Source organism: Engystomops pustulosus, chromosome 6, assembly GCF_040894005.1.
Source record: "Engystomops pustulosus chromosome 6, aEngPut4.maternal, whole genome shotgun sequence".
Classification (NCBI taxonomy): domain Eukaryota; kingdom Metazoa; phylum Chordata; class Amphibia; order Anura; family Leptodactylidae; genus Engystomops; species Engystomops pustulosus.
Genome location: NC_092416.1, coordinates 84,493,260 through 84,519,540, shown reverse-complemented (window position 1 = coordinate 84,519,540; position 26,281 = coordinate 84,493,260). Strand labels below are relative to the sequence as shown.

The 26,281-nt window shown below is 38.1% G+C and overlaps 1 protein-coding gene across 2 annotated transcripts in view; it reads left to right on the top strand.

Moving 5' to 3' along the window:
• TEAD2 (TEA domain transcription factor 2) overlaps positions 1-25,634 on the top strand; it is an 82,838-nt gene extending 57,204 nt beyond the window's left edge. For both annotated transcript variants that reach the window (XM_072156869.1, XM_072156870.1), the window contains 10 exons: positions 5,871-5,935; positions 7,163-7,225; positions 12,295-12,429; positions 14,272-14,330; positions 14,745-14,809; positions 17,577-17,704; positions 17,822-17,995; positions 21,544-21,684; positions 22,347-22,499; positions 23,328-25,634. In XM_072156869.1, the coding sequence (XP_072012970.1) occupies positions 5,871-5,935; positions 7,163-7,225; positions 12,295-12,429; positions 14,272-14,330; positions 14,745-14,809; positions 17,577-17,704; positions 17,822-17,995; positions 21,544-21,684; positions 22,347-22,499; positions 23,328-23,441 (1,097 nt within the window). In that variant the 3' untranslated portion in view covers positions 23,442-25,634. The remainder of the gene's footprint in view (positions 1-5,870; positions 5,936-7,162; positions 7,226-12,294; positions 12,430-14,271; positions 14,331-14,744; positions 14,810-17,576; positions 17,705-17,821; positions 17,996-21,543; positions 21,685-22,346; positions 22,500-23,327) is intronic.
• Positions 25,635-26,281: the final 647 nt, after the last annotated feature.

Here is a 26,281-nt window from a genome sequence, read left to right as displayed (position 1 = left end):
CAAAGCAGCTGTCATGCCTTGCTGTAGTTTTCTTTTAACACCAAGGCATGCCTATTTCCTTGAATTTCAGTCTTTCTCCTGCTCTACTTTCTCCCCACCCCCATATCCTCCTTCTCTTCTAAACAACTGTCTGTTCTCTCCCAAAGAAGACCGGCAGCACATGAACTTCTTCTATAAACTCTTTCTGCGGAGAATGATTCCGCAATAGCTTAAATTCTAAAACTGTTAAAAAAAAGTTGTGATATTGACCAATTTTACCATAGCACTGTTCAGATTTGTAGGCTGGTCTTATCCACACAATCTAGATATGTTTTGTAAGTTGACCTGTAAACTGAAAAGGTCAGGTTCAAGGTTGTCTCCTAACAGGGCAATGTCATGCAATATATAGCACTTTCATGTATTGGAATGTCTAGTATCTTATGCAACAGGAAGCTTGTTCACAATGAAATTTTGGTCTAAAGAACTTGGGATGTGTCTAGTGACCTACTTAAGATAATTAAAGGTGTCTTCCACCCATATAACTAAAGATGAACTGACTGGTCTCCTTAGAATACATTAAGTATAGGTATGTCCAAAGTGGAGAAGCATATAATATGCATTACTTTAATAGAGAATAGAAATGAGACAAGTAGAATACAAGGATTGAATTACATTATTATCTGTATACATGTACATTGGTTGAATCGCATTGATCATATTCTTCAATTCTGCCAAACCAGTTCATAACCCTAATAATTAATGCCCCTTCCTTAATGTAGTAGGAAGGTAATCTTTATACAGATTTTCTTTGTCTTTTTCATCAGGGTTTTTTATGGTCAAATTCTCTTTAGATCAAACTTTTGTGTTAATCTTCAGAGGGTTTTTTCCTCCTTTAGTGGGTAGCACTTGGTAAGAGAAAAATATGAAAAACAAAAAAAGTATACTTCCTCTCTGGAGAGACTACTCATTCCCTGCACTGGCTCTCCATTCTGTGGTGCATCCAGGCCTGTTAAACCAGAACTGAAGATGTCACATTTGTTGTGCATGTGATGTCCTTTCCAATCTCCGAATCATGGAAATATAGTGTGTGAAGTATGTCTTTACTGCCCAACTAACATCGCCCTCTCTGACCCCATGGTCTGCTTGTCTGATTTGGCCAATGTTGTTCTTTTGTAAAGGAATTCCTTGGCTCTCATAATGGGTACAATTAAGGGGTTGGATCTTCATTACTATGGACAAAAATAGTGATGTTTCATGAAAGCTAAAATAAGTCATATTGTGTTATCTTGGAAGCCCTTTTAAGAATACATGTTGGAAATGTTGACTCTCCCACTGTTCTTGGCTTCATTCTTTCCTCTTCTAGAAAATGTGTGCAATCATGTGTCTTTCCATTGAACTTGTTAAAAGAACATTGTACACAATTATAGAGGGAGGTATGAATCATACATATGAGTGTCTTAATACTCTGGGGGTGGAGCGGGTTACCTAGTCAAACCTGATGTGTGCGTGCGTGTGAAAACACGCCCGGATAACTGTAATACTGCAAGTTCAACTGTGCCACTCTGCATGGATTTATAAGTTATAATGTGCTTAACAGAAAAACAAATCTGCTCTTTCTCCCACTGGCCTAACCGGATCAACTCTCTCCTTCCCCTGTCTGTAAAAATACTGAACAGGTGTCTTTCTTGCCTGTGCCACCTGTCCCCATTGTGACGGACATTGCACATCATGCCTTGGGAAGCTGTACGCTGACATTTGCTTCAGGCACAGTAGAACTATTGAAAAAAAGAAAGCAGTCTCTTCACCAAAACCTGTTCTACACTATAAGAAGTAGAACAGCTATATGTCCATGGTCTATTAAACTACTGTATTTAACCCATTGAAAGTCTGAACTAGGAAATACTAATCCGCTTAAAATGGTTAAAAAATACTTAAATTAAGGGTTTTTTTAAAAAAAAATTCTGTTCTTTTAGATTTAGATTTTTTTTTCTTTCTTTTTCCCCCCTTTAACTAAATGTGATATTCAATGTCATTTTTCTATATGGCACAAATTTTCCTATATAGAATCCATAAATACTTACTATACTCACTATACTTTATGGATAACTTACCGTAAGAAGCACAGAAATATCTATGCCTTCATTAATTTAGCAGTTTAGCTGACTGTGCATTTCTATTAGTAATTAGAAATAAGTGCAGGAAATCCCTACAAGTGGCCTGCCCGGAGCACATTTTGTTATATTGGGTTTGCTTCCAGGATTCTCAATAGCCAGTGACTCATATCTTGGTGGTGGTGGTGGGGGGGGGGTTAATAAGTCAGTCTGGGCTCTTGCTTGCTGTTTTTGTATGTAGCCCAGAGTTTCTGCTGAGTTACTTGGGATTTGGCTTGGTATTGCTTTGAGTCTTGCCATGGCTATATTTGGTCACTGATGTGCTGTGACTTGTTTCATTCAGGGGGATGTGTTTTCCCAACGGCTGTGCTGCAGCACGAGACAGGGTGGGGGCATGAAGCAGATGTGTTAGGAGATGACCAAATGGTGGCTTTATGTGGAAATGGCCAGCTGTGACAATATTGGCTCTAAACTTTGCAACCTGTTACATGCACAAATCTTTAAAATAAGCACAATAAGCCCTTGTTATCTCACTAATCTGTCCTTCTATGTATTCTGGTGGCTACCGTTACAATGTGCACTTACAATGCATTATGGTTCTCTGTTGCTTTAATAAACCAGATTTAACCCCAAAGTGAAAGCAAAAAAAGGTCTTGAACAGGGATTTTTAAACCAATCAGATTACTCTTGTAATCTGCAGCTGAAGGCTCCAATGACCTATTTTATACTTAGAATTTTACTCTGCACCACCAGATGCCTGTATTAAAGGAAATCTACAACCAGGATGAAGGGTTGTAAACCAAGAACACTTACATGTTGGTGTGTGTTCCCTCTGGCAGGATCTGCTCTTCTTTTAGCTTCTTATTCACTTATTCTTAAAAAATTATGCAAATGAACCTCATGGGCTTCAGGCTTCATTAAAATTTTAGTATAATTTGCAAAGCCTTGTTTTTGTAAAAATAACTGCATAAGAAGCTAAAAGAAGAGCAGATCCAGACATAGGGTGTATACAACAACATGTAAGTGTTCTTGGTTTGCAATCCTTGTAGTAGATGTCCTTTAAAGTGGTGGTATATTTTGTGTTCTTTTTTCTCTTACTAAATGTATCCATGTGATATAAAAGATCGTCCGTTTTAGATTAAATCAAATAAAATCTCCTGCTAGGGGCTGTATCTGTTATTGTACTTCATCACAACTCTCTTGTATACCTGAGCCCAAGGGTGTAGGTAGTGTAGTTTTCCTAATGTCAGGGAACCCCTTAAATTATAATTATAATAGTAACCCAGTACAAAATGAAGACTTTGTTAAAACAAATGGAACTATCCCCATCTAGATACAATTGAAGCTCTTTGATGCAAAATTTGTAGTATGCCACGAGACTGTACGTAGTAAAATGAAACTTGCCTAATACACCAAAGACACCTTCATAAACCTATGCCAGACTTTTATGTATGTTTAGGGAAAGCATCAGTCTAATCGTCATCATCTGTTGTTCCATGCACAGTATAGCAGTCCAGCAAATGCCAAACACATACCGTATTATGCTTGTCATATATACTACAATATTGTCATAGAATGTATCTCATCAATGTGTGGTATGGTGAGCATGTGGTAACTGTCTAGCAGCTTTACACTGCTGGAAGAGAAGAGAACTTAGCTGGAGTTTTGTGTTGATCAGTCAGTTCTGTTGACCTATAGATGCCCTGGGTCTTGCCAAAAAAAAATTCACAATTATGTAATTGAGGTTATTCTATGTTAGACCCTACCATAGCATTCACAATATAACAACATTGTCCTTATAGCTGCTTCTATAAATGTGGTTTATTTGTATAACTTTATTCACATATTAATGGGTTTACTGTTATTACCTGTATGTAACCAAACACTGTAGCTTATTTATTTACCATCTTGTACAATTAAGTGCTGTCAGAGCTGAGATCTCATTACTTTCAGTAAGGCACCCCAGGTGCAGTCACCTCCACCCATATCGCCCACAGCTATAAGCAGGAAGACTCCTCCCTTCCACCTAACAAAAGATAATGAAGACCCTGGGACCCTTATCTTCCCCCAAGGCTTGGGAGTGAAGGTGTTTTCAAAACATGCCACCTCGCTGACCCAACAATTCAATGAATCCATAGGGCAGTAAGTGGCTGCTGCATTAACTTAACAATTGGAGAAAAGTAGGTTCCTTCTGAGCCATGTACTCTTCAGTTGTTTATTGATCACTCAACCATTTCGTTTTAAGATTTAGTTTTTCCCCTGAATCTTTCACTCCCATGACATGAGAAAATTAATGAAAATAAATCTGTAATTCTTTTTCTAAAAATCTATAATATCTTTACTGTAAAAATAAAATTCAGATACTAGAAGGAGCACAATATAAAATGTTAGTATTCATAGCTAATAATTTAGAAACTTTATATTTTATTTTAATATATTGGAATAATATTTGTATTCCATATTCCAAAGCCACAGTATTGTTTTCCATTCAGTGGTGGTATCAGTATCTGAAGATGGAATCACCTGTATAGAAAAAAAATATAAGCCTGTGATGTTCCGGTGAAGATTGTTAGCTGCAAAGTGTCCAGTAAAAAGTTTGGAAATTTCTGCCTAAGCTCATGAAATGATGAGTAGCTCCCAATTTAGTTGTTGGAGAATTTTTACATTTGTTACATTTTAACTCATCACAATTGTATTCAATAGCCTGTTGTGGGCCTTCCCAATCATCAGTAGCAAAATATTACACATTTTGCACATATGAGGGTTAAAATGCCTAAAATCTGATTGGGAATGCTAGCAGCAACTGCTTGTGTCCATGTGTGTATGGGATTTGCCGTCCTGGAGCAAACCTGTTCTTGTACAACTGGCCTACACGGTATGTCCAGGACTGGAAAAACATGGCTCCTTTTGTCTTAAAACAAAGCCACACCTGTCCAATGGAGCAGAGCTACAATAATATACTCGGCAGAAGTGACTAGGGCTGAGCTGCAGTACTGGAGGAAACCTTTAGAAAGGTGTGGCGTAGTTATGTTTTTCTATTCCTGGACAAATCCTTTAAGCAAGATATGTCTTAAGTAGGCTTCATTGTCCCTCAAAACAAGTTAGGACCCTATCGTAAAGATAGGACCTAACTTGCTATTTGGTGGGGGTCTAAGTGATGGGATCCCCACAGATCACTTGAACAAGGGGTTTAATGGGGTCTGATGTACAACTCGTTGCTTCCCGAGATGACGATTGAGCTGACGGAGAGTACAGCGCACAGGGACATCGGACCCCCGTTTTCGTAACTTATGTTTATGGCCTAACTTGTTTCGTGTGGGAAAACCCCTTTATGAAATACCATAATCAAGATAAATATTAATATAATAATAAATCTATATTTACAGAGTTTCACCATATTCTACAGGGCTTGACAGATCATGTTGAGCGTATACAAATAAAGACCTTAGAGAGTAGCTACCTGGTCAGATGAAACAATAGGAATGAGGGACCCGGTCACAAGAGCTTACAATGTATGCCATTTAAATAACCCAGAAAGAACACAACATGTGTTAGGTTTATAAAATGTAACTTTGAAGATCCAACTCATCAGGTCTTTTTCTGTATTATTTACACATTATTATTTTTCAAATGTATTTTCCCACAATTATTATATTTCATAATATCTGTATATTGTCCCTTGGAGATCATAATTTTTCCTTGGATTTCATAATTTCCATTTGATTGGATTTAAATATTTATCAAACACTTTTTCTTAATGGGTCTGCCTTCTTTTTACAGGCCGAAATGAGCTAATAGCCAGATATATAAAACTACGAACAGGAAAGACGCGAACACGAAAACAGGTGAGGAAAAAGGGGTTAAGGAATGCAATTATAGTTGTATATATAAGGTATGCCTATAGAAATTGTATTACATTATAATACATTGTATTGTGACATAAGCATGCAAAACTTTTACGTTATTTTTATTTGCTAAAATGTGTAAACGTGGGCATTATTTTCTGCACACATCACAAATACCTGATACTTTGTGCTGCTCCATCTTTTACAATATCAATAAAATATGATTACATTTGTGGCTGTAACATTTAAAGCTGAGATATAGTTCAAGGGGTGTTTATAATGGAAAAATGTCTGCAAAGAAGTTCTGATTTTCTAATTCTCCATGTTTTTGAAGAGTAATCAGTCTTGTGACTTGTCCCATCAGATAATTTGTAACCTACCTTTGTTACATAAATGTTACGCCTGCTTGCTGGTAGGACCTGGCCATAACTACTATATCTCCATATTGTCCTTAAAGATTAGTATTCTTCAAGAATTTTTCATGACCTATGGAATTTTACATTTTTTTTGGTTAATGGTTTTCCAGTCTCAGTGTTGAGTGAAGACCCACTCCTGAAAACCATCTGGGTGCATGTCTGTCATTGCTAGGATGCTAGGTCATTCTGACTCTTCAACAGACTTGTAGGAAGTTGTTCTGATTCATAGTTCTGAATCATTGTCAGTGCTCATCCCTGTGAAATATTCCAACAATTCAACAAAGATGAGATGTCATAAAATGTTTTTTTTTTTTTTACTTTAACAAAATGTTATGTGCCCTAAACTGGTTTCAAATGAGCTGACACCAGACCATCAACCGAAAATTGGGTGGTTGACAAATACAGTGAATGGACAGAACCGCAAATCCTATCCACAGACAGAAAAGTAATCTTCAGCCATAACATCGAACTGCTGTTTTGGCAGATGCAACAAGAACAACCTGCATATGACAGAACTAAAATTAAACATAGCACATCTCTCTGACAAGTAGCATATGTGTAGCAGGAATATAAAGCTACTGCTATTGTTTGTTAAAGCTGTTCTTATGGTGCCTCCTAGTGTACATTAGTGGATAGGCCGCTTTTTTTAGTTGTCAATATACCCAATGACAAAACTTGTATGTGTACAAATTTCTTTGACCTGTTTGCATATGTTTTAATATATTACATTTACTCATGATTACTTTGGGCTACAGCTTGGCAATACTGTACACTTAAAATCCACTTAATAACAGTATTTTCTTTGATTTAGGTATCAAGTCACATACAAGTCCTAGCACGGAGGAAATCACGAGAGATCCAGTCCAAGCTAAAGGTAAGTAAAACACCTGCTCCTCATATCTGCTGGCTTTGGCATCCCTGCTTCTGCCTGCTTCATGGCACCCAGACTGGCTTCCTAAATTGCCTGCATCATACATAAGTTGGCTTATGCGCTAGACCGGAGACATGCATGTTTGCTATTGCCATTTGGCAGGAATGGATCAAGGGGTTCTTTTACAAAAGCAAAGGGAGTGCAGGTGGATCCCTTGAAGAAGGTGTGTTATATACATCATCCAGTACATATGAGATCCTTGTTTTAAACCATGGAATCTAGTCAACAAAGATTTGTTAAATGAAACAAACTTTTCATGACAAACCAGGAATTGCCTCAGCTATGATATTTCCTGAAACTATCTATGGTGGCTTCATGATCATTAAATTTAATTAATTATGTAATATCTAAATGGTTTTTTAAACACCTAAGTATTTTGCCTCAACATTTACAGTATGGAAGTCTCTCTTATCTTTGTAACCTATAGTTTAGAAGCTGATGTAAGAGGAACATGCTTGGAAAAATTAAGACATTTTGTGTACATTTCATTATGTCTCGGTCATTAGATCAAAGTTATTAGACTTGCCTGGTAAATCACCAGCTGTAAGTATGGGATTACAGGCATAGAGTTGAACAGACTGATACACTGTATAATTTATTGAGTAAATATTTAGTACATTTAATAATTCTATTAATTAAATCTCTGTTCATTCTAGCCTTGGAATCCAGTTGTTCGTTATTATCGGTAATTAACCTCTTTCTTTGATGAGACCCATTGGACTCCTAAGGAGAAAAAGACAACAGGGATTTATACTAGTGAATTACAAGTTATATTAGATCTTTTTCTATAAATCACATCTCCATTTACCTTGCTCTAGAAAATGCTGCTTACAGTTTGGATTGTATTATGGAGGTGTCAGTTTCACATAAAGATGAGGAGGGATTTTGCAAAAAATCTCATACAGAAGTATACGGGCGATGACTGGTTGTGGGTAAAATACTTTATTGTACCTAATGCCAAGGGAACAGAGGATAATGTATCGGTAGAGGTGCTAATATGTTAAGTATGACCAATGTTAGGAGAACTTGTGCCTTATGTCTTCAAAGACTGACATAACACTTGCTAGATAGTTAATACCAGGTTAATGTTACAATTTTTTGAATTGAGTTTAAATAAAAGCAAAATAAAATAGCTGAGAATACTTAGATTTCATGCTATCACAAATTTCCCCTTATCTTTTCCTGCTCTAAAATATTTTACCAGCTTGTCTGTGCTACTCTAAGATCATAGATCCCTGTCTTGCTTGGCTTGGCATCCTCCTGTAGCATCAACAAGGATCACTCCTACGTTCATTAATGGCTGTTTTTCAGCACTCACATATATTAACAATGTACTTTGTCTGTTTACATGTCAATTATTGCAACCCACTTATTTGCGCCATCTGCATTCCCAACTCCTTGTTAATGAAGTAAAGCAAATAAACCTCCTTCCTTCCATCCCTAACCACTTTGTAGCTGCCTGTTGTCTACCTACATGATTATGCATTCCCGACAAATGTAATCCATCCAGTTGTTCATTGAATCACCTGTAATATTGTTTGATTCACCTTTCCTCCCCTCTTCCTACTGTTTCTCTTTCTTTGGATATCATTTCCCTTGGTCCCCTACCCTTCTCCATTCCATTCAATGCCACTTGTCCCCTCATCCCTCTTGTGGATTGCAACTTTCCTGTTCTCCGCTCTGGATGACAATCTCTTTGTGTCCAGGCTATGAACATGGTAAGTTGGTGTTTTTACAATATAATAACCTCTTCCCATTTATTTGATAAAATTTTCCAATATTGTATAGTTTATGTGCTCTGGTCCTATGGGAGAAAGAGTAAACCTTGGCCGTTTTGCAAAACTATTCACTGAATTTGTAGGCTTTCACTGAAGACAAAGAACACTACTTTTTAAAATCATTGGTAAAACACTCAATAGACACTTTCTGGTTGGATGAAGGGCGAATGTGTTTAACTTATTAATACTTGTTCCTCGATGTGATGCAGGTGTTCTTGAAAGAGGGTAGGGGGATATGTAATGAGTCTTCTTAAAGTCTCCTATAGACATTATTAGGTTAGCCAATTTCTGTTCTCATGTCAAAGGCTGTATGATTTGAAACCTCAGTTTCATGGCTAAGTGGAGAAGAGTGGTGAACACACTTCACCCCCCCCCCCTCTCAATAGGAAGCAGAGCGGACATGCCACAAAGGAACATGCTATGCCTTTTTGTAGTGCAGCTGCCCAGCTAGCAGCAGCAGTGGGAAATATGGCTAGGAAACAGCATGGCAGTATGGCAGATAAAATTGATTAGAGAAGGATGACTACAATCACCTTTAAGGGGTTATCCAGTCATAGCAAGTTATTAACTTGTTGATCAGTGAGGACAGGGCCGCCACTAGGAATTTTGGGATCCCCTGCTGACAAAATTTCTGGACCCCCCCACAATTTAGTTCCCATCTTATACTATTGCCATTTCGCAAATAAGTGCTTAATGAATTCATTCTCCTATATATAGTTCCCTGGAATGGATTATAATGATTATAGCAGCCCCTCTTTATTATATATACAGCTCTCCCTGAACTGATTATACATAGCACCCACTAATTCATTAATTAAGGCTGTGTTCATATAACAAATCACAGAATTCACAATCACATTCACAATGCAATAACAGTATATAATGTATAGCCAGTAGGTGGGTAGCCAACGTAGCACATGGCCCCCTCAGGAGATCACTAGCCAGTGCTGTACATGGCCCCCTAGTAGATAGGTAGCCAGTGCAGCACATGGCCCCGCGGTAGTTAGGTAGTTATTCATAGGTGATGGCGTCTGGGTCATAGAGAGTTGTGGAGGAACAGGCGCAGGCAGTGCTAATGTCAATTGCTGATTGGAAAGGGGCCGACTGCAGCTCTGGCCCATCTAGTGGCCAGGCCTGGGACTGCTATTCTCCATTTCCCCCTATGACGGCGGCAGTGAGGGTCTCAGTGATAGGACGGATCACAAGAAGGGTGGTCCCCCAATTTTACCCCTATTGTAACTGTAGATGAACAAGCAGCCGATCATGCATGTGCCAACTCCTCTATACATTTCTATGGCGCTGTGGCGATTCAATAAGATTGCGTGCCAGAAATAATGAATCTGACGCTTCCCTGTACTTACCTGACAGGGTTCACCATCTTTTCTGTGGTGCACCTTGAACATAGGGTGTGCAACACAATTTGCAATTTAAATGCAGCGCTCGGTCCAAATCAGTCACACCCCCTAATTTGTGTCACATGAAGCTAGCGCAACTGCGCCACTATGGAGGCGCAGACACTTCTTAAATACCTGTGAAAGCCATTTTATCCTAGAAGAATGTACACAGTCCGACAAAAGTGCGGCGCTAAGCCCTTAGTAAATGTGACACATTGTACCTCTAACAGAAAAACAATGGCTGTAACTGCTTGAGGAATTCTTGCACTGTATTTTCCTTTGTTGTTTCTTTCAACGTGTATTTCACTGCTACCACGAGAGTGGTTATTGTTGGTAGTCCATATAAATAGTGTATGACAAAATCTTATGTTCAAAAAGCAAGTGCAAAAGCTGGAAGTGTTTGTATGTGGAACATCTATATAATCTATTCAGATTCTAAAAATAGAAGTGTTTACATTCTGCCTGTAAAGTTAAGCCATATTTTTCATGACTTTGTAGTATACAGGGCAATGGCAGAAGGCACAGAGTTCATACATTGAGACTACAGTACTACTAGCTTTTCTCCTGACCTTAATGTATTTTATACATATGTAATGTAAGTACATGGGCAGCACACATACCCACTGTAGTGCATCCTGCAATTCTCTCCCCATGCAAAATCACAGTATGTGTGGAAGAAATCCCAGCATGCACTATTTTAGTTTATAGACTTGGGGATTTGGCCTTCAAAACTGTCTTCTCTGTGCACATGTCCTTACCACACATAAAACACTGGCCATTATCTGCATATGCTATTTGAATGATTTTTCCTATATCCATGAGAATGTGTGTGATCTTGACTTGGAAGCCTTTACATTTAGATTATGGGCTTTGTTCCTACAATTGACTATGTCCGTAATGCTTTCTTTGTTTTGATAGTGCTGTTTTAGGAAGTTGCATGTTATTTTAAATAATTATATTTTTTTGGTTTATTTTTATCAAACGTATATATGTTACATAAACTTGCAACATATTCCACAAATGGATGTACTCATGAATGGGAATAGGCAATAGGTTCCTCAATATTATTGTCAGCAAATTATATTTCTTTATGGTTTGTGGATATTGTTTTTTTTATACAGTATCTCTTCAACATTAGGAATATGCTAGAGGGACTAATATTTTTTGGAACTACAGACAGTCCTGACTTACATACAAGATAGGTTCTTTAGGTTTGTTTGAAAAAATGGGGAAGGATCCCAACAACACAATTAAAAATGTATTTATTTAATACATGGTAAACATTGTGCAGATTGGTATTGCCATCCATACTGGATGACACAATTTAGGAAAAGTATGTGCCCTTAGTTACCCTTAGGTTGAATTTGTATGTAAGTCAGAACTGTTAAATTTTATCATTGTAACTCCAGGCAAAAAAATGTTTGCCCCCGAGACAATTGGATTTTCAAAATTTTCTGCTGTTATTGGAACAAGCATTATCAATAAAACATTATTACAAACACCTCACAGCTGACCATTGCAGCCTGGGGCTAAATTAAAGCATCCAGAGAGCTTCACTAGAGGTCACAGGACGCACTGAGGTCCGTCTGTAACTAGGGGTCATCTGTAAGTCAGGTAACCTTAAGTCGGGGACACCTTTTACTGAGATAAGAGAGACACTATGCATCTTTGCTGGGCCAGGCATCTTCAATAAAGCTTTTCAAGTATAAAAATATGAATTATTCTGGCAGATTTAGATAAAATATCATTTTATGCAATGTATTGTATTGTTTTCACTGTACTTGATGTACAAAAAGTTTTCTACCTTGCAGTTCATGCTGTGTTTGTGCTCATGTTGCAGGATCAGGTAGCAAAAGATAAAGCCTTGCAGAGTATGGCAGCAATGTCTTCGGCACAACTAGTATCTGCGACAGCCATTCAAAATAAACTGGGGGTGCCCAGTATATCACAGACCCCATTCCCACCCTCTGCAGGGGTAAGTGTCTTTTACTATTTATTTACAGCTGCTCTTGAGAGTGTTTTTTCTGTTACTAGTATTGGAGAGTTTCTAGATGTTATGTAACCAATAGCAATGAAAGTAGTGCTGGGTGGAAGGGTATCAGAAGGGCATGAGCCCATGGAAAAGTAATGGGGTTTCATGTTATTTAGAAAAAAACAATGGCTATCACAGGGCCCTATTACATAGTCATGTACATGAGCAGGATGGGGGTAGGGGTTAATCAAAGCTGCTGGGTCTGATCAGACCCAGTCTAACTCTGAGCAAACATCTGTCACCATGGCGGATTGTTTCCACCTGTAACTGGGGCTCTTACAGATGTCCCAATTACAGGTGAAAACTAGAAAGGAAAAAAAAAAGAACATTTGTGGAAATGTCCATATAAAGTTTATGACATAAAGTGAAAACACACATGCTCATCACATATTAATGTATATTTTAAAATACACATTAATATTCCCCACTAAAATATAAAAAAACCCTCATTACACTATAAAAATTGCCATAGTCGCCCCTATTGCCTGAGACTATACATATTATTTATCAAAATGGCCTATCATACACTAAGGAATTCATTTATAATGGTCCTTTTGAGATTATATAAAAATTTAAAAAATATATATTATATAGTACATAAAAAATATTTTTCTCCTGTATTTGTAAATGTAACCCCAAAAACCACTAAAAATTAAAAGGACCTTTAACACTTTGTTATTTTTTTAACTATCCCAAAAGAAACGCCACAAACATTTTTATGATGTTGCACAAAAAAAGAAGTTATGGCCCTTAAACTAATAGGTATGAAAATGCAATAAAAATGCCCTGGTCATTTAAGCCTTTTGAGGCTGTGACAAATAGGGGTTAAAATACAAACACACAGGGGGAGATTTATCAAAAGTGTCTGGGAGCAGAACTGTTCTAGTTACTCATGGCAGCAGATCAGAGCTCAGCTTCCATATTCCAACAGCTGTTTACAAAATTAAAGCTGAGCTCTGATTGGTTTCCATGGGCAACAAGAACAGTTTTACTTCAGACACTTCTGAAAAATCTCCCTTATAGTGTGAGAGCTGCATAGAGCCATGTTCACAACATGCGATTCTGTTGCGTTTTGAAAAGTCTCCTCCCTGAACATACATGTGTCTGGATGTAAACGCTTGTGTCAGCAGCTTGTGTCAGCAGCAACAAATGTTTTCTTAATATTACAGAACACATGGCAGCAGAGAGGCACAATGAGGATGTGGAGAGCTCATAGCTCTTTGCAGTATCATTGCTTTCAACTCTATCTGTGTCGGAAGGACACAGTGCCGCTTTTTGCTGTTCGCATCCTCAACAGAGTCTGCACAGATAGGGGTGGGATTGATGCAGATAGGAGGCGGACTCTGCTCAGATACGGGTCAGCAGGTGTCGGGGCCCACTGACCCTGTGCATGAGGATGTACTCTCAAAACTGAGAAAATCCAGTATAGAAAATGTATGCATTTTTTTCAGGAAATGTAGCTCTGTTTGTAATGAGCTGGTATCCACAGTTTCAATGGTATGTTTGTACATTTTGACAAACCAAGCATACCAAGAATAATTTGACAAACCTGAAGAGAAAGCTGTTGGCCAATGGAAAAGCCTACCTATTACCTACCTTACGTAGATCTAGATGGTAACAAAATAAAATACCCAATCCAGAGCACTGGCTACTGTGGTCTACAGCTAATAGATCTGATGATATATTCTCTAAGTAGAATGATTGTGAAAGAATGTTTACTAATTTTCTCTGAGATTGGATTGGGATGCAGATTCTAATTTCCTCTCTATTGTTTCTATTTTATAGTCTCCAGACTTTTTCCAGTTCTGGCCTGGAGGAGCGGGCCAGCCCCGGCCAACTCAGGAGTAAGTGATCGTCATATGCTCATGCTTTCTCTAATTGAAAGTTTCTACTGTATGTCTTTACTGTGTCTCAGTCAAGGTCATGGCTTGTCAATGTGACTTTGCCTTCATCTACCAACAATCTGTTGGTTTTTCCTTTGTAGCCATTTCCCCCATCAGGTTTCCTGGGGAAGTTACATGTCCTTGGAACCTTTTTACGACCACACGCAGTTACGTTTATAGCATTGCGCGAGTGCTGATCACCATATATCACTTGATGTCTACAAGCAGTTGTGTAGCTATCCAAACTTTCTATAATGTTGTATTCACTCTGCTTTTTTCTTTCTCATAAACTGCTTCATGGAGAAAGAAGTCAAAGGTGAATTGGTTTTCTTCATGTACTCATGTTTATTTCATCATTTGTATTATTTTCTTTAGTGTTAAGCCGTTTTCCCAGCCTCCATATTCCCTGCAACCTGCTGCCCCCCCTCCTCCTGTACCAGGTACAAATAAGTTTCATAAGCTTTTTTTTCTTTATGATTTTGTTATGATTTTATTATATATTATTTGTTTGATTTTACACTTATTTATTTCCTTTATGTATCCTGCAAACATCCTGGCCCAACTACATGGTATTTGGTTACCTATAATTGAACAACTATGCTAAAATAGCTGTAGAAAATAAAAAGAACCAATAGATACCATGTGCAGATAAAACCAAATTGTAAGGTGAGCTAGGCAAATTAGATTTTTCTCACCTTATTGGTTTGGAGAATCTTCGCTTGCATGTCTCTCTGATCCCGCAGCCTCTCAGGTTACAGGTGAATTAGGTCAATGCCCAAAAATGTCACATGTGTATGAATAGAAAAAAGATCAGGGTTTTAGGTGGGTTTCCTGGTGATTAAAAAACCGCTTGTTGCTATAAAAAAAAAACAATCCCTCCATTTGTAATCACCTAGAAGATGTCTTCTATTCATATATACCACCATGCTAAGCAGAATTTACATTTTTAGCTGATTTTAAAAGGCAGGTTGTACAGGTTCACATATTTGTTTAAAGGAAACTTACCACTTAAAGTGGTAGGTGTACGAACTTATTTTTGTTAGTGTTTTAAACCGCGGTTTAAAACACTTTTTATACTTTATGGCCGACCTGCTACGGTGCACGGAGGTACGGGCTCAGCGCACCATTCACCGGCTCTCCTTCACTTCCTATGTAGCCGCGTGCACGGTCGCTCGCATGGTGCGCCGAGCGCATACCTCCAAGCGCTGTAGCAGCTTTGGCTATAAAGTTTAAAAAGTGTTTTAAACCACGATACAGCGGTTTAAAACACTAACAAAAATAAGCTCCAGCACCAGCTCACCCTGGGCTGGTGCTCGGTATTTCCTTCTTATACCTACCACTTCAAGTGGTAGGTTTCCTTTAAGCAATTTATTACTCGTAATTGTATCCTGCACTGGCCAAGATTTGTTTAGTTCAGGTCAATGGTCACTGTGACCAATTATGGGCTGCAGTCGTCACCTTTATAAGTGTTTTTTTTTCTGCAAAAATGTTAATGGCCTATCCATAGAATAGTAAACCACAAAAGACTCAGAAATGATCAAAAATGGGTCACCAAAAGCAAACTTGTAATAGGTCAAAGTATCATAAATTTTATTAAGGAACAGACCAAAAGACAAAGACATACATTTAAAAACATTTAAAAGATATATATTTCAGAAAATACAAAAGCGGAGACCCGAGTGGGGGTCAACCACAAAACACCACTGTCCGAACACTTGATAATGCCTCCTAGCCTCCATATAGGTAGACAGGGTAACAAAGTAATGAATAATATGAAAGTGTCCACTATATAGCCTTAAATCACAATCCCATAGAAGCACTATACAGTCAACAAATTTAGAAACCAGGGACCAATAAAAATCATCAACTGCAGAATCAATAAGAAACTATACTCTTATCAAAGTGCTAGTGCCATAGTCAATGTTTAAATAAATTGATGCAACCTAAGTAAAAGTAAAAAGGCAAAGTGCAAAAATAGAAGAAAAAAGTGCAAAGTGCTAAATGTCACCAAATAAAGCAAGATCCAGAGAATTTTTGTTAACAAAAGAAATAACAAAGTCCGATTAAATTAAAGCATTTGCATATTTTTTATTCAAACACTGAATAAAGAAAAATATGTTTCAGTATTGTTATTTCATGGAAAGTAAAAGTATTAAAAAATAAAAACGTCAGAAGAGGTAACAGCGCTTCTTTAACTCCATAGTGCAATAAGATGTACCCTTACGTCTTGTTGTGCAGGGGGGAGTATGAAAAGGGCTCACGGGTTGAACTCTCTTTATACTCACTGGGCGTTTACTTCAAAATGAAGCAAACGCCCGTCGCTAACACCTGGTAGGATCAATCAGACAACCTGGGGTTAAAGTACCCTAGGAAGTCTGAAAAATAGTAAAAAAAGAAAAAAAATGATATTAAAAAAACCTAAACATTCAAATCACCCCCCCTTTCCCTGGAAGTCATATAAATATAAATAAACAGTAAAAATCATAAATACATTAGGTATGGCCACGTCCGAAAATGCCCGATATATCAAAATATAATGACTGTTTTTCTCTGCGTTTAACCCTGTAATAGAAAATATTGCCCATTCGAGACGAATGGCATTTTTTTGAAATTTTGAAAAATATTAGAAATTCAATAAAAAGTGATCGAAAGGTCGTACAGTCCTAAAAATAGAAGCATTGGAAACGTCATCAAAAGTCACAAAAAATTACACCACCCACAGCTCTTTACACCAAAGTATGAAAAAGTTATTTGCGCCAGAACACATTATAATGAAAACATTATAAAACCTATACAAATTTGGTATACCCGTGATCGTACTGGCCCAATGAATGAAAGCCGTAAAGTTCAAGCCCACAAGAAATGGTGCAAATGTGTTTTTCATAATTTTCACTGCATTCAGAATTTTTTTTCCCCGCTTCCCAGTACACGGCATGGAATATTAAATATGGTCACTATGAAGTGCAATTTGTTATGCAGAAAACAAGCGCTTACACGGCACTGTACATGCAAAAATAAGTTATACATTTTTGAAGGTGGGGAGTGAAAAATAAAGATGCAAAAACGAAAAGGGCTTGGTCCTTAAGGGGTTAAGAACCTTATTGTCCTGAAAAAGGGAAGTTGTGAGCCCAACCTGTGTTATAGACTCAAATACACATTGAGCTGTGATTTTTATGATTTGTTTTGTCTACTTTTCATTCATTTTAGGTTACAACGCAAGTCCTGCCAGCCTCTCCCCAACAGGACCTGCATGGCAGGGCCGGTCTATTGGAACACCAAAATTGCGTCTTGTTGAATTTATGGCTTTTATGGAACAGCAAGGAGAACCTGATGCAGTAAGTATAAGAAGAAGATAAAATAATGAATTTATCATTGATATTTCATAATGTCTACTAGTTTTATAATAGTAAATTGTACTAACTACTTTTTGTATTCTTGAACTCTCCCTATAGTATAACAAGCACCTGTATGTACATATAAGCCAGTCAAACCCCTCCTATAGCGATGCATTATTGGAGTCTGTGGATGTACGTCAAATCTATGATAAGTTTCCAGAGAAAAAGGGAGGACTTAAAGAACTCTATGAAAAGGGTCCTCCAAATGCCTTCTTTTTAGTCAAGTTCTGGGTAAGATTGGAAAATTGATTGTTAAAACCAAGCATTTATCCATGACATTTTTTATACGTAGGATTTTGCCGAAACAACACAATTGTTTTGATTCTCAGAATTATATAGGGCTTGTGTCTCAAAAGAATTGGGGAATCATACACACAGGCATATGATCATTACAAATATGAAATGGTAACACATGGGCCCATATTTCACAATTATATATGAACCTAGACATTTTAGCAGGCATTTATTGATGGTGCGCCTTATAGTCCGAAAAATACTGTAGTCCTCTAGTAAGAAGAATTGGATGGGGTGTCCTCTTGGTGATTGACAGACCTACATGGATGACTGTACTGTATGCATAAATATCTACAAGACAGTAAAAAAGAGAAAAATCTAAATAAGCTCACCCAACTGGGTATACTACCCTATTTCATACTGTGCAGGAATGCCAGGAAAAAAATCACTTGGGCCAGTTCCAAAGTAAACATGTAGCAAAATTAGAAATAAAGGAAAAAATAAAGGAAAAAAACTTTATTAGATGAACAAAAGAAATTATCATATAAAAAACAACAGGAAATGTGTTTCAGACATCAAAGAATTGGTCCTAATTCATACCTGATATACAGATATCTGTCAATACCTATAGCATGCTGCCTGCAGGTTGGACTGCATTTTCATGGTGACAGGTTTGCTGTAAAGGAAATGTTGGTGCGCCAAAGAGGAACAATAGTTCAGGAGTAAAACAATATTGTATAAATCTGATAATAGGAGGCACACTGTACTTTCACATATAAGTTTGTGCACAATGTTATTCCGGGTATCAGTTGGACAAAAAAGAAAATTAAATTAACATGGCACAAAATACAACTCACTATTTTATTATTATGATATGTTTACGTAAAGATTACACATAAATAGACCGTAAAAATGCATAAAAGAATTGAATATAAATAAAATGATATCCACATAAATAAAATCAATTGTGTATGTCTCTCCTCCAGTATCTAAATAGTTCACAATTCATAAAATAGTAAATCAATAAGGCCCTTGTAAATATTAGTGATAATCGTAATAGAGCATCCCATAGTTATATAGTTATATAGAGTGCATTCCAAAACTTGCCATAAGTCATGGATCTATTATCCACATGAACATAATAACACTTTGATCCACAATCAGCGTTATTAGCTTCAAGATAGATGTAAAATGATGTTAGAGGACCTAATTGATTTTTATATGGATTTTTTTTAATTTATATTGAATTCTTTTTTTATAGTGTATGTATGTGTAATTTTTAGCTAAACATTTCATAATAATAAAATAGTGAGTTGTATACATATTAACACAGTTTTGTGTGTTAATTTAATTGTAATAGTTTAGGAATGCCTACAGCTCTGTAATACCATATGGGCACTATGTATGCTTCACAAACATTTTACCAGTAGGCAGAGGTCGCATTAACGCCTCACCACGTGTCATAGACGCGTGATGAGGCGCCATTACCCCCCAAAATAATTGCCATGTGTAGAGTTACGCTTGGCAATTATTCCCTGCAGCGCGCAGGCTGAGCGGCCCGGCGCGCGCTGCAAAAGAGGTAAATGTCTGTAGCGCGATCACAGCGCGCGCCGAACCGCTCAGCGGGACACGTGACACAGTGATCTGTGTCAGCAGCACTCCGGAGCGAGAGCGCAGGCCCCGCGATACCTGTGGACAGCGGGTCTGCTGCTCCCTGCCCTGCTGCATCTCCCTACCTGCCCGCAGCTGCCTGCATTTATGTGATCCCGACGGGACTTAAGGCCGGGTGAGTGTGTGCAGTGTTCTGTGTGCTGTGTGAAATGTGTAGTGTGTGCTGTGTGAAATGTGTAGTGTGTGCTGTGTGAAATGTGTGTGTGTGTGCTGTGTGAGTGTAGTGTAATGTATGTGTGTGTGCTGTGTGAGTGTAGTGTGTGTGTGTGCGCTGTGTGAGTGTAGTGTCGTGTGCGCTGTGTGAGTGTAGTGTAGTGTGTGCGCTGTGTGAGTGTAGTGTGTGCACTGTGTGAGTGTAGTGTAGTGTGTGCACTGTGTGAGTGTAGTGTAGTGTGTGCTGTGTGAGTGTAGTGTCGTGTGTGCACTGTGTGAGTGTAGTGTAGTGTGTGCACTGTGTGAGTGTAGTGTAGTGTGTGCTGTGTGAGTGTAGTGTGCTGTGTGAGTGTAGTGTAGTGTGTGCTGTGTGAGTGTAGTGTGCTGTGTGAGTGTAGTGTAGTGTGTGCTGTGTGAGTGTAGTGTAGTGTGTGCTGTGTGAGTGTAGTGTAGTGTGTGCTGTGTGAGTGTCGTGTGCGCTGTGTGAGTGTAGTGTCGTGTGCGCTGTGTGAGTGTAGTGTCGTGTGCGCTGTGTGAGTGTAGTGTTGTGTGTGCGCTGTGTGAGTGTAGTGACGTGTGTGCGCTGTGTGAGTGTAGTGTCGTGTGCGCTGTGTGAGTGTAGTGTCGTGTGCGAGTGTAGTGTCGTGTGCGCTGTGTGAGTGTAGTGTCGTGTGCGCTGTGTGAGTGTAGTGTAGTGTATGAGTGTAGTGTGTGCGCTGTGTGAGTGTAGTGTGTGCGCTGTGTGAGTGTAGTGTGTGCGCTGTGTGAGTGTAGTGTAGTGTGTGCGCTGTGTGAGTGTAGTGTAGTGTGTGCGCTGTGTGAGTGTAGTATAGTGTGTGCGCTGTGTGAGTGTAGTGTCGTGTGCGCTGTGTGAGTGTAGTGTCGTGTGCGAGTGTAGTGTCGTGTGCGCTGTGTGAGTGTAGTGTCGTGTGCGCTGTGTGAGTGTAGTGTCGTGTGCGCTGTGTGAGTGTAGTGTAGTGTATGAGTGTAGTGTAGTGTGTGCGCTGTGTGAGTGTAGTGTGTGCGCTGTGTGAGTGTAGTGTAGTGTGTGCGCTGTGTGAGTGTAGTGTAGTGTGTGCGCTGTGTGAGTGTAGTGTAGTGTGTGCGCTGTGTGAGTGTAGTGTAGTGTGTGCGCTGTGTGAGTGTAGTGTCGTGTGTGCGCTGTGTGAGTGTAGTGTCGTGTGTGCGCTGTGTGAGTGTAGTGTAGTGTAGTGTAGTGTGTGCGCTGTGTGAGTGTAGTGTCGTGTGTGCGCTGTGTGAGTGTAGTGTCGTGTGTGCGCTGTGTGAGTGTAGTGTCGTGTGTGCGCTGTGTGAGTGTAGTGTCGTGTGTGTTCTGTGTGAGTGTAGTGTCGTGTGTGCGCTGTGTATTACCGAAATCTTCATACTCCTCCTCGGGTAAAAATAATCCTCAAAAATGGTGAGAGGAGTATTTTTACCCTTCTGGAAAAATGTTAGTGCGACTTCTGCCAGTAGGTGGCGCATCCTCTGGATTGGGGCAGACAGCCTGGTAATATCTTTTAGATATTGGATTGCCTCCTTCAGTACTCCTTCAATTCCTAAGCAAATAGTTTCAGATGGGGCACGTTGGGAAAGATGCTTTGTAAAACTCCATTTAGATTCTATGAATACATTTTTTTTGTGGAAGTTATGTGTTGGTTAAATATTTTACAACAAAAGATGTTTTTCTGTGTTCTTTAGTCTTGTATTTAATTTTTGGACAGGCTGACCTCAATACGAACATTCAGGATGAGCCAGGTGTCTTTTATGGTGTCAGCAGTCAATATGAAAGCCCTGAGAATATGACCATCACTTGTTCCTCCAAAGTATGCTCTTTCGGTAAACAAGTTGTGGAGAAAGTAGAGGTGAGTTATCGTTATTTTTTGTATGTTTATTACATAATGGTGAAGTTATTTGCATTTTCATAAGTGTCTCCCAAACCTTTAGAACTCATTTCAAGTAAGCGTCGAAGGTAATAGTTTCAGTCTAGTTGGTTTTATAATGAACTAGCAGTAGCTCCCGGCGGTCCCCGGGATAGTAAATAACTGCTCTTGGCTACAACAAAATAGAATGGGTTAACAAAAAATATTTTATATGTATCTATTGACTGTAATGACTGTCTTTGACAGTCTGTGTGGCTGGCAGTCTCTTTCAGTGACTGTCTGTATAGCCAGCAGTCTTTTTCAGTGACTGTCTGTGTGGCCGGTAAATCTCCTCCTATCTCTGTATCTCTATCCATCTTACCTCACACAGTAGTGTCTTCTACTCATTGGCTGTAGTAGCCAATCAAAGCTCAGAGCTCATATTAATGACCTGTGGCAGAACAGCAACCAGTCACGGCTCAGCTAACATCTACAGATGCAGCAGCAGACAATGGCTTCTGGCAATAATGGAAACAGACATACATACATACACACACACATACATCCAGCTTTATACATTAGATTTATAATGGATTTGCACAATTTGATAACCTGAGGAATCACCTTGTATAATCCATGCTGTATCTGTTCTTATTGGTCTACAGACAGAGTATGCACGGTTTGAAAATGGTCGTTTCCTTTATCGCATCCATCGCTCACCTATGTGTGAATATCTCATTAACTTCATCCACAAGTTGAAGCAGCTTCCTGAAAAATACATGATGAATAGCGTGTTAGAAAACTTCACCATACTACAGGTAATGTGGGGAATAAGACATGGGGCATTGTCATATTACACAAGTAGTGGATTCATGCTCTTATGTTTGTTAAAAGGGTTTATAAACTTTATTAAGTCACAAGGAAACTTTTCTGAAATCAATGGGTTGTCCTTTGAATGCACATTCCTCGTTTGCAAGGCATTCTGCACAGAACTAAGCACTTCATATATTTTTTAATATGGTATTTGGTTCACCTAGCCTACCGGTCCTCTGCACTGTACAGATGAGTGGCAAACACTCTGAAACTGCTGTTTGCAGAAGACTCTCTGGTTGCATTCTAGTCATATTGCCAGACCTCTTAAGGGGTTGTACAGTGACTTTTTGGATAAAGATCTAATTTGCATACTTGAACGCGATAAGAATATCTTAATAATCCAGGCAGCCTCTTTAATTATTTTTCATCCTGTAAATGGCGGACCAGTACAACGTAGCATGTTTTTTTTCTTTAAAATACCTTTATACTAATGTCATGTGATAATGTAAATTATGATTTCATTTATATGAATTTAATTACAGTATGACATTGTATAGAGCGTTAGCTCCATATTTTATAATAGTATCCTTGTATAGTGTTATGTATAGGAGAAAATTTTCCTGAAAAAAGGACCTTTAAACTTCCTCTTGAATTCATTTTTAATACTAGTTTTATGACCGATCACTAAATCTATGAACAAATATAATATTACCTTTATGGTCTACAGTGTCTTTGACAAATACATTTATTTTTCTTGCTTTTCATAGTTCCTATTTTCATAGCTTCCTTATGCATATAATGTCCACTGAAAAGTCTCTGCTTTTAATTTTTAGGTGGTTACAAATCGGGACACCCAAGAACTTCTTCTCTGCATAGCTTATGTTTTTGAAGTGTCCACCAGTGAACATGGAGCTCAGCATCACATCTATAGACTGGTCAAAGACTGAGACATAAAGAACCCTTCCTCATGACTCAGCCATGTAGGACTTGGCTGTAATTGTTAATCTTGATGGCATCTCGTATTCTCCTCAAACTTCCTGGGAAAGGATACTTAAAAATGGGTATGGGACCCTTTAGTGGATGCACGGACATGCGGGGGAAGGGCCACAAAACCACAAAGACCTCACCTAACAGAACCTTCTGTGTTATGTTTTGAGCCAAAAGGAATATATATAAATATCTATATATATAAATATAAATATATGTTTGTGTGTGAAACCGTTTCCAAACTGGGGAAACCATGTAGAAATCGCAGCTGTCATAAGGTGTTTTTGTTTATTTTTTAATGTTATTTTTATTTTTTACATTGTGTTGCTGCCAAGTGCATCAGTTCACGGTACGGCACCGATTTATGAGTAAGGTGTGGAAGACTGAGGGGAATAGGAGAATCGTATAAACACTCCTCCTCTCACTTATTTTTTTTAATTTTTTTTTTAAACCAGCATCTTTGACCCCACTGAAATGTAACTCCTGCACTTTCTGTGGTCGAAACCTTGTAGCTATAGCCACCATTTTTTAGTCCACTAAAGATTTTTTGTTTGTTTGTTTAATAGTAGGCTTGCACAGTATTTTAATCTGGGTCACCTCTCAACCTTGTGTTGGGGGGTCAGCTACTAAGACTTTAAATGTCAAATTTTACATATCAGGGAGTAACGGAAAGCAATTTCTACTGTGTGGGAGGTTTGGTGCGCCATCCAGCCTTAAGCAGATGAGCATTAAATCTCTATAATGGACTTGTAAAGTTATATGGAAGTCAGAAGTTGGTATATTATGTGACGTAATAACTTTTAAGCAGTTCTGCTTGCCAAAAACATGTAACAAGTAGCCAAGACGTGATTAAGCTTTACCATCTGGGCCTGGTGATGTCTTGATGAGTAGAAGCAGAAGACCAATCAAGTATGTGTAAAATACTTTAATTAGGTGATTCCCACAAGTGTTATGGTGGAACGTCAACCTGAAGAAAAATACTTGCAGATTTGCCTGCTATGAAGACAAATTACTGAAGATGATTTGTATCTACCAGTTGGACATTTGTAAAGTATCGAAAGAAATGTATAGTGACTCTCACACTGGTGTCACAAATTCAGTGCCTAAAACTAAAATGACAAAGAGACATATATATTTTTTGTATTGAAAAGGCAACTTTTTTTCACTAAGTGGATTTTATTTGTGCCATGAAAATGACAATATGTACTTAACTGAAAACCCACATCCCTCAAAGCACTACAGAAAAAGGCATGAATGTCAGGTGGAACAGTATTTTAATGGAGGTTTTCATGTTTTACATTGCAATACGTGGAATTTTATGGAATTGGAATGATAACAGAATTGGTATTTCTAGTGAAAGAATGATGGGTGTGCAGATTGAGTGCTTGATACCTCCCGATTAACAAAAGAAAACAATGTGACATAGAATGGTCCAAGAGACTGTTGATTGGAACTTAACTGAATGTGCTCATATATGCCACTACTGCGTGGACCTAACAAATGTAGAAAAAATAATAAAAGACATGAACAGCTTTAGGTCTTCAGTTACTTTGCTGTTGGGAGTATGATGAAGAACAATGTGAAGACACCATGCAGCAAATTGGTCAAACCAAAGATATACCTACTATGCGTATCTACTGATCACCTGTTCAGTTCTTATTTTTTGTGTTTTGTTTTATAACATTTCATGGGCAATATTTTATGTTCTTAGCAGTGAGCTTTGGTTGAAGCCAAACCTTAACCACCTGAGTGTATTGCTCATACAGTTGTAAAATAGAATTGACTTTCATCCTGTGCCATTGATTTTTTTTAAATCGGTCATTGTTCTTCCTAAAGAATGCATATATTTATTGTGTTTAATCCAAGCAGGACGTTTACAGGAAGGAATGCATGTGGCGTATGAGAAGGTGTGGAAAGATATTCATATATAGATATTTGACATCCTAGACATTGGGCAGGTTTACCACAAAATTAAGTAATCCCCTCATGTTATCAATTAGCAAAACATAAATTGTCCTGACAACTTGCTGGTCAATGTGTTGTAACTCTTGGCTTGCATTCTGTTGCCAAATGTTAAACCTATGTGTACCCCAAGCATCTTTATTTTTTTTCATTATTGCCCTTGAACATTAAAGGGAACCCAACGCTCAAAATTTATTGTGGCATTCATTATTATAATATTACAATATATACTGTGTATGAAGTTTTTTTTCTGTCTAAATTTAAGATATTTGAATTGAATTGCACTCTTTTGTATAGCTGAGTGCAGTACTCAGAAAAGTTGGGGAATGTTTTTCCAAAGTTCTTCAATGGACTTTTGCCAACATGAAGTTTTGTGTGCCAAGAAAACTAACTTTGTCTTTTGGAACATAACCTACCTCAAGTATCTTAAGTTTTGCCTGGTTATGGAAAATCTTCCATGCAAAGTTGTAGCTTATTTACCAAAATACATGGTTATCGCTGTTACAGGTTTTCCTTAGAGTGTCATCGATTATCTATGATCGGACTGCTTTGGTGAAGATTTGGGCACCACATTGAGGAGATGCTTGTCTTTAATTGGTTGTTTCAATTCCATAAATTTTATGTTCATAATTGATGTTTGAGGGAACAAATTTTTAAGCACAGTTCTCCTGCCATAGAGGAAATGTAGAAGTCAATGATGGTCCTTTTTAAGTATAAACCTATTATATGACAGAAAATCATGAGTGGTAACAGGATGACAGGAAGAACGTGTTTAGTGACCCCAGTTAGTATTTTTTTTATTCACTGGCATACAGACAAATTTTCAATATCATCCTTC